An 8,725-nucleotide genomic window follows, 5' to 3' on the forward strand; every position below is an offset into this window, starting at 1 on the left:
TCCAAAAACAACTGCCTCAAAGATCCAAAACACACTAAAAAAAAAAAAAATTTGATTTCGAGTTTCTTGATGAAAACCAACATTTGTTCCTCATCCTGTTTTGATCCTAAACTGCTTTATTGCTTTTAAACGTTTTATTGTTCTCAGATGAAAGTCATTTCTCATCTTTTTATAGACAGAGGGACACATATAAAAAGTCATGTGAGCCGATGAACCATTTTCTTGTAAATCGGAGTGACCTCAATATGTTTGATTTTAGGAAGGAACTTCTTCCAGATGTTGTGGTCAAAGTTGAGATAGTTTGCAGCAGTAGAAAAAACTGTAGAAATAACTAAAGACAAAACTTTCACTCAAAATGAATGAGTTTTTCTTTGGTTTTTTAGGGTGGTTTGTTATCACAAACATGTAAATTCATGTTAAGAATGGTAACCAAAAGATGAATTTAAAGACGGTCTGATGAAAATGGTGTATTTAACACGTTCTTCTGGCATTTTTTTGATGATGGAGGTCAAATTTTAAGAAAATTAAGCCATTGTGAATCAAGAGCAGATGAAAAAACGCTCTTTTGTATTATAAAAAGTATGCTGGGCGGAGAAAGCAACAAGCTCCCTCCTCCTTACTTATGTCAGCATTGAGGGGAAGTGGGGGAGGGGTTTCTCCGCGCTTACAGTTTCGCCTACATCTCAGAGGTCCTAATGAACTGTTGCCACCCTGTAGAAACTATGTCCAAGAAAACAATACAGGTTTATTAATTTTTCACAAAAAAAAAGCTAAGGGCTGTGGATCCTTCCGATTCAATGCACAAATCAACCTAAATGATGCTTATTTTGAGTTTACAAACTTAAATCCAATAAATATATGTGTGTGTGTGTATATATTTATACATATATATGTGTACATATAAATGTGTGTATACATATATATATACATATATACATGTATACACACATTTATATGTACACATATATATGTATAAATATATATACACACACACATATATATATACTGTATATAAAGATTGCAAATCTGTAATTTTTGACGGCGCGAAATTCCTTTGGGAGGTGATTGGGAATATCTGAGTACTCGGATACTCGTTGCAGCAGTAACAATGCTATTTTAAAAGACCACTAGGAACCCTTAAAATAGTTTAAAAGATGATCATAGTGGGTCTTTGAAGCTTTAAAATGCCAACAAAAATGCAAACAAAACCGTTTTTGCTGTTTATAATCTCAAAATGAAATGTCATTTTGCTTTACTGAATATTCACTAGTGTTACAATCTGTCAATTTAAAAATAACTTTTAAATCTTTATCTAAAATAGCTGCTAATTTTTTATAACTCTTAATGCTTCTTAAAAGCAAAGCTTATGTTGTGATGTGAGAAAATAATAGGAGATGAAAGACCGAAGCGTAGACTTCTGTTGATTCGACTCTCAGCTTGAACATGTGCAGAAACGCTGCTCAGCTTCGACGTTTAATAAATACTACAATCCCTCAGAGTTTATTCCTTCAACCACACTTATTAGAGATGAAACGCATGAATAAAAAAAAAATTAAAAAAATCAAAATTTCACTTGAATTAACTGCAGCACATCTGTGATGTTTATGGTTATTTCAATTCTAATGTCGATAAAGTTTTAGCCAAAATATTTGAAGGCTAATTTCCAAGTAGAGGCTGTTGCGTCCTTTCTTTGCTTCATTTCAATCACAAAAAAAAAAATTAAATGAACATTTCCTTTTTCTACTAAGCTACACACCATGGTGTCAAACAAGCAGGCGTTTCAGCGCAGACACCCCGAGGCCCGACATTACATTTGAAGAAGCACATACAATCATTGCAAACGCGCTGGGAGACGCGTGTAAAATATCATTTCCAAAACATCAGCTGTCTCATTTTTTTCGGAGTCTTTTCTGCTTTGACAAGTGAGGAGGAAAGGGTAGGGGGTGTTGTGTGTGTTCGCAGCAGGGGTTGAGAAAACGGGAGTAATTTTAAAATAAACAGTGAATATTTGCTCAGAGCAACTTTTGCTTGCAACACACAGAGTTGTGCACTGCGCTGACTCTCTGGCGCAGCGTGGGTTTGTCATTCATCTTTGTCATAACTTAGCAGGAGTGTCAACATCCATCTCAGTCACTGTTTCAGTTCTGGTGAGATATGAACAAACAAAAACCATTCTAACAATTAGGATTTTTTTTTTTTGACATGCCGCAGCGTCTGAATGAGGAGTGGAAGGAAGTATCCAGACTTGTTGACAGTCTTAACCGGATCTGTGTGTCGTAAATGTGTAGATGAGGTTATGATCAAGAATTTCACTGGCTTTCAAGAAACCGTCTACAGGAAGAGTGTGGAAACTCTGTGCCTGTAAAAGACCGCCATTGCTATTAACGCAATCGCAGAGCTGTGGGGGGCCGCGTTCTGAGACTGGACCAATCAATGTGTCCAGTGTTCTGATTTGTACTACCTTACAGACCTCCAGTGTCACAGAGGTATAGGATGGCAGGATGATGTTGTGCAGGCACAACTTGGGTTCAATTTCCCAGAGCAGCTCTGCATAACTTTTAGCAGGAGTCCGTCAATCATGCTGAGGGCTGGTGCTCATTCATATGTTGGAAACTTCCACATTTATGTTGAAAAAAATCAACTCATAAACTTCTTCTTTCAACCCCTGCTTTATGTCTCAACTGGCACCTCAAGTCAATATTATGAAAGTTCAATGTATCGTCTGTATGTCCACGCTTTTTTAATGATAGTTTTGTATTTACTTTGTGAGGTTTCAGCTTGCTTTACGCTAAAACTTTACATTTGCTAAAGTCTTTAGCAACTAGCGTCGTTAGCTTCTGTCATTTTACAGGACACGCAGAAGATATTGTTTAGTAGTACATACGCCAGATCCGAATTCTTCCTTCTCCCTTCCCCTTCATTTAGCCCTCCAAAAGGAGAGTTATCAAAAAATAGTCACCAATAATTGCTGGTCTGCTTGCGTTAGCGCGGAGCTCCCACCGCTTGAATTTACATAACAACAGCGGTTTTATAACTTTAAAATGGTTATGCTACAACAAAAAGTCATGACTTAGATTTAAATGTAAACTTCTGTGGTTCGGAGCGCACCTACGCAGTTTAGTCTCGCAGGGCAGGACTTTATAACTCTCCGTTTGGAGGGTCGGATTTAAAAAATACATTTCCCAGACACACTTGGACTTAAACTACCCCTTCAAATACAGGAAGAAGCGCGAATAATTTAGATTGGGCGATAGAGATGCACAAATATTCACTAAACCTGCTCAGTAGACATAGACAATGGACCAAAGATATGTCAATCAATATACTTTAGTAATCCCCTGCAATATATATATATAGACAGTGGACACAAAAGCATATTTTTGGCACAAATGGAACCCCGTACAGCCCAGCCTCAGCCAGACTCTGCCTCCAGTGGCTCCAAGGTAAATTGAGTTTGGGAACCCTGGACTAGAGACTTGAATTGTAAATTTTTGTAAGAATGATCTGAGATTTTCCCCAATAAAAAATTGCTCAAAACAGAAACGGGCTTCAGAAATTTTACCAATTTTTTTAACACTTTTGTTCAATATGTTAACATAAATTCTGCATATTGGATCTTTTAACAATGAGTTAATTCGTCTGTGGCCTAAGAAGGTCAGGGACTACTACCTGATCACTTAAACTGTCAGAAGTTTATGACTAAAGAATGTCAAATAAAGAAAATGGGCAAAAATGAAATCCAATGTCATATTTTTAGTTTTGCATTTCTTCAGACCAATTTTATGAGCATGTTCCTCCATTTTTACACTTTGAAAACAATGCATTGTAACTATAGTAACTACATTTGGGATCTAATAACTCTTAAGGATAGTTTATTTGCACTTAGGCTAAATAGATAACTCAAAACATGGAAAAATATATAGTTTTTATTTGTTTCAGAGAACTTAAAAGTTCAAGGGGCAAAAAGACTGGTCTGAAAAACATTAACAACTGTTACAGAGCCATAAAAGCTACTCAATGACAGATAACTGGCTGAGGGTGTAGTTTTATTTTTGTTTAACCACAATTAAAAATAATTGCCGTATGGAACGCATAATAGAGGTTGAAGTCTGATTACCTGAATGAGACAGCAAATGCATCCGTAGACGAAGGCTGTCCAGGAAGCTTTTCCCACACAGCTCACAGCTGTAGGTCTTCATTCCACTGTGCATCTTCCTGAGAAGCAAAAGAAAAACATATATATTACCATCTACTCCAAATTAGGAGGACAGCTAAGACAGATCGGGTCGAGTTCATCACATAATGAAACATCTTTAAAAGTGGCTTTTTTTTTTACACTTAGCAACTAAAAAAATAGTCTTTCACTTTGATTTATTTCAATAGAAAATGTCACACTTCATCAATGACAACACTTATTCCACTTATTATCTGCATAACAAGTTCTTCAACTTATCCTTTGTCAGCGAGGCGCTGTAAATCAAAGTGCTATTCAAACAAAGACGCTTGTAAAATTTCCACACCTTGAGTCATCCGACTGAACACAATGCTTAAAAGTAAAATAAAGCACTTTATTCGTGCAATAGCTGCTTGGTTCTAGGATGCATTTGTAGGGTCGTAAAGCGACAGAGATGTGGATGTCAGGTATGTGATAAATTATCTATTTCCAAACAGACAGTCATTAGGCTGTGACACCGTTTAAGCATACAAGGTCAGACAAAGACTAAGGGTCAATATTTGATTATGTGGATGTGTGCTGTCTGATGTTATTCAGTTACCTAACCTTCAAGGCTTATCCTTACGACCCCCTCCATTACGAAATCCTCAAAGACCCCACGGCTCAGTACAAAGCATATTATTCTTATGAGATATCTGAAAGTGCTCTAAAGCAATTAAGGTGACACGAATTGCCAAACAACTGCCGCGGTGCCTTAAGCCTCCCAAGAACTGCAAATACTTCATCTTGAGAGAGAGGCACGCACAAACGCCCGTGGTTGTAATGACTGCTTGTCAAGTTGACACAATTTCACCGTCAGCGCATTTAATCTTCTGCAGCGGTCACCCTTTCATAAAGTTTGAAGCTTAAAAACTAAATATTCTCTTCTTGACAGTTTGGGAAACATTGCAACCACGACAGGTGTGGCGGAACCAAAATCATAAAAAAAAAGATTCTTCATGATTGTTTGTATCAGGCAGACGAAATTAGACGACGTCAAGCACGTTTCAAAGTCTCCGCCGCAGCGTCAGGTGGCACAGAGGGATCAGTCAAGAGCGTTCTTGGAAAAACAATGCCCTTGATAAGAGATCCCCTCAACTCGGCGGAGATGACAGCCATCCATCTCAGCGGCTTCAACATAGCATCAGAGGAAGAGGTGGTGCCACTCTCCCAAAACATGACTGATTGATGTCAGATGTCGAAAGCAAAATTGATTTACAGCTCCGGCTTCTTGCCTTAAGTGAGGCAGAGCGAGATGGAGCGAAGATGAGGCAACAGACTGAGAGGAGTAGTTTCACGTCCTTTGGAACAGGCAGGAGCAGTAATTGAGTCGAGTGTGACTTTTCACAATTATTGACTGCATTCCATGATGAAAAAAAAGAAAATATCTGAGTCAAACGACATTACAGAAAGAGTTATTATATAACTGGTTGGGTTACTACTAACGGCTAAATGACAGTAGTGAAACACCCACTCTGACGTAGATACTGTTCTTAACACGTTCTTCTGACGATGGACAAGAAAAAATGAAGCTTAAATTTTTGAGTATTTCTTTATTCAAATCGTTGAAAAAAAGAGCATTTTTGTGATGGTTGGCCCTAAGCTCCATTCCTGCAGACGAATAAATCATGTACGTCGTTGTTGTCCTTCTTTGAGCTGGTATCTAGCTCACACTATACGACTACATAGCTCGGTCACCATTTTTGTTGCACCAGCAGTGATAGATTGGAGGTTGGGCTATGATGAAAACTTGCGATACATGAAGAACTACTAAAAAACTATATAGTGCTCTGGATCTTAAAGGTAATTTGGATATGAATTTGAAATGACGTCATCGATTTCACAAACATTTCATGGTGTTTATTTATGACTCCACTGTGTTCTGATGATGAAAATGTGGAGAGTTTATTCAAATATTACATTCAAACACCTTTTTTTGTTTTTAATTGTTCGACCGCAATGCATTGTGGTCTATACCCTCCAATCTAGTGACCATCGATGTGCGCTAGTTTTTCGCAAAGACTTCTGGGACATTGAGTGCACTCGATTTTGGAACTAGATTCGGACAGCACTAGAAAATGGTGAACACACTATACAGTGATTAGGGAGGGAATTCGGACACTACCCCAATGACTCGCATCTAACAGGCCTCACTTCATCTCCAACTTTAAAACTTTTCCGACTTACTTTTTCTGATAAAAATACACTCGTCTCTTTTAAAACTTTTGAAGTAGTTTTACCTGTTCTGCTTTTATTACTAATATTTTTAAATAAAGTAATAAAGACTTATTAGTTGTCACGCACCAAGCTGCACAAAATTTGTTCTTCAGATTTGACCCATCCCCTGGGGGAGTGGTGAGCTGCAGACACAGCTGCAGTCAGGAGCCATTTTGTGGTTTTACCCCCAAATCCAACCCCTTAATGCTGAGTGTCAAGCAGGGACACAATGCGTCCTATTTTTTTTTTAGAGACTTTGGTATGACTCGGATTTGAGCTCACGACCTTCCAGTCTCAGGGCGGACACTCTACACATGGCTCACTGGCCTTGTGGTAGAGGCTCAGGTTTGTGCTTTTTTCTGTAACCTTGACTTCCTAAAATGACACCTAAAAAATAAAATATTATTACTGTTACTACTATTATCATCATCATCATCAGTAGTCGTAGTTGACCCTCTAACTATTCTTGAAATACTTCAGGCTGCCATAACCATTTCTCACAAGTTTACGTCGTCCTTTGTGACGATGATGACAGGTTTTTAGACTTTGGTTAAAATCAGCTAAATCACAATTAAAAGATCACTGGGAATGCTTATAAAATAGATCAAAAGAGGATTTGAATCTTACTAAATCCCAATTTACCCCAAAATGAAGGCAGTAGGACACACCCTGTTTTCTTCAAAACAGGAAGCACAAAGTGGCGTTATGCACTTCCATGACAAAACAACTTGTTTTTTTCCTTCGAAAGTTATGCAAACAGCAGGAAGATCCTAACGGGGTAAACACAAAACAATGTTGCACACAACTGCACATGATTCCAATCTGCCGCACAGCGACACTGTATGTGCCGGTCTGTGAAAGCAGAAAACAACACAACACAGGAACGCTTCTATGTCAGAGACAGAAGCATTGTCATAAATTCAAGACCAGAACTAGCTAATTCAACAAAATGAATTAGTTCATGTTGTGCATTAATGCTGGAATTATCACATCTTTGTCAGCTTGTGAAACCATCTGCAAATGTAAAAGTTCCTTTAAAATGATGAATTTAAAAAATACAAGGCCTCTTCTACACCTCATGATTTAATGCATTTCTAAGGAACATTAAGAAATGCAAAATACATTCATCAGGTGGGGTTAAAAGCTACAAATATTTAAAGAAATGACAAAAAGTACTATAAGAATGCCTCAAAAAGAGTAAAAATGAAAATAAACGAGATGTGTCATCTCTAGAATATTTAAACTTCCAAAAATGGAATAAAACAGCCTCTCACTGGTTGAATATTTAATTCATACATGAGTCAGATACCCTAAAACACATGTCAAAGTCGAGGCCCTATCCAACCCTCCAGATCATTTTATTTTATTAATAATGATCCGATGTTATCTTGTGCTCATTTTTAACTTGTATAGTTTTGACAAAACATATTTTTATGCAGAGTAAAATATGGAAGTTATTTAAAGTTTAAGTTGATTTATTCTGGAATAATATTCCTGCCTGTTCCATCCATCCATCTTCTTGACCGCTTCATCCCATACGGGGTCGCGGGGGTGCCGGAGTCTATCCCGGCCACTGATGGGCGAAGGCGGGGTACACCCTGGACAGGTCGCCAGTCTGTCGCAGGGCCTTCCTGCCTGTTTTTATTAATAATTATGACAAAAAAAATATGGTTTTAAAGTATTAAAAATTGAAATTCTGTGAGCTTTTTGGAATATTTTGGAATTCACTGAGAACTTTTTGACTATTTTGGAGTTTAGCTAATATTTCAGCTACATGCTAGCTGTTCTGGCTAGCTTAAGTTTTTTTGTTTTGTTTTTTAGGCTAATTCGGCATTTAGCTAATATTTTAGCGTTTTTAACTATTAACTTCAGCATCTTCAGCTATGAAGTTTTAGAGTGTTCAATAAATGTTTATCCTGTCCAGCCCGCAACTTAAGGTGTGTTTTGGATTTTAGCCGCTGGTGTGATTGAGTTTGACACCCCTCCCCTAAAACAATTGAGTCCATTTGGTGTGTTTGTTTCTAACACACAGTCAAACTGCAGTTATTTTCATACATTTCCATGCGATTACATGAGGTAAAGCTGCTCTCCTGAAGGAAGGAAAGAAAAAAAAAAGCTGTAGAGCAGCGTTCAAGTTAAACAATGTGTGTCACACCTCTGTGGTGGGGGGGTAGGTCTAAACATCTCCCAGTTAATTTAGCATTTCACAAGCCATCCCCAGAAATCCAGCCACACGAATAAAGCCACACGGCGGGTTTTTTATTGAACCTTTTCTTAGGGTCATATGTGATGTAC

At 37.8% G+C, this 8,725-nt stretch overlaps 1 protein-coding gene across 1 annotated transcript in view; it reads right to left on the reverse strand.

The window, feature by feature from the left end:
• zbtb16a (zinc finger and BTB domain containing 16a) overlaps window positions 1-8,725 on the reverse strand; it is a 193,728-nt gene that overhangs the window by 112,941 nt on the left and 72,062 nt on the right. Inside the window, exon 3 of the mRNA XM_024266366.2 lies at window positions 4,118-4,215. Coding sequence (XP_024122134.1) covers window positions 4,118-4,215 — 98 coding nt within the window. The remainder of the gene's footprint in view (window positions 1-4,117; window positions 4,216-8,725) is intronic.

This window comes from Oryzias melastigma, linkage group LG14 (assembly GCF_002922805.2).
Source record: "Oryzias melastigma strain HK-1 linkage group LG14, ASM292280v2, whole genome shotgun sequence".
Classification (NCBI taxonomy): Eukaryota; Metazoa; Chordata; class Actinopteri; order Beloniformes; family Adrianichthyidae; genus Oryzias; species Oryzias melastigma.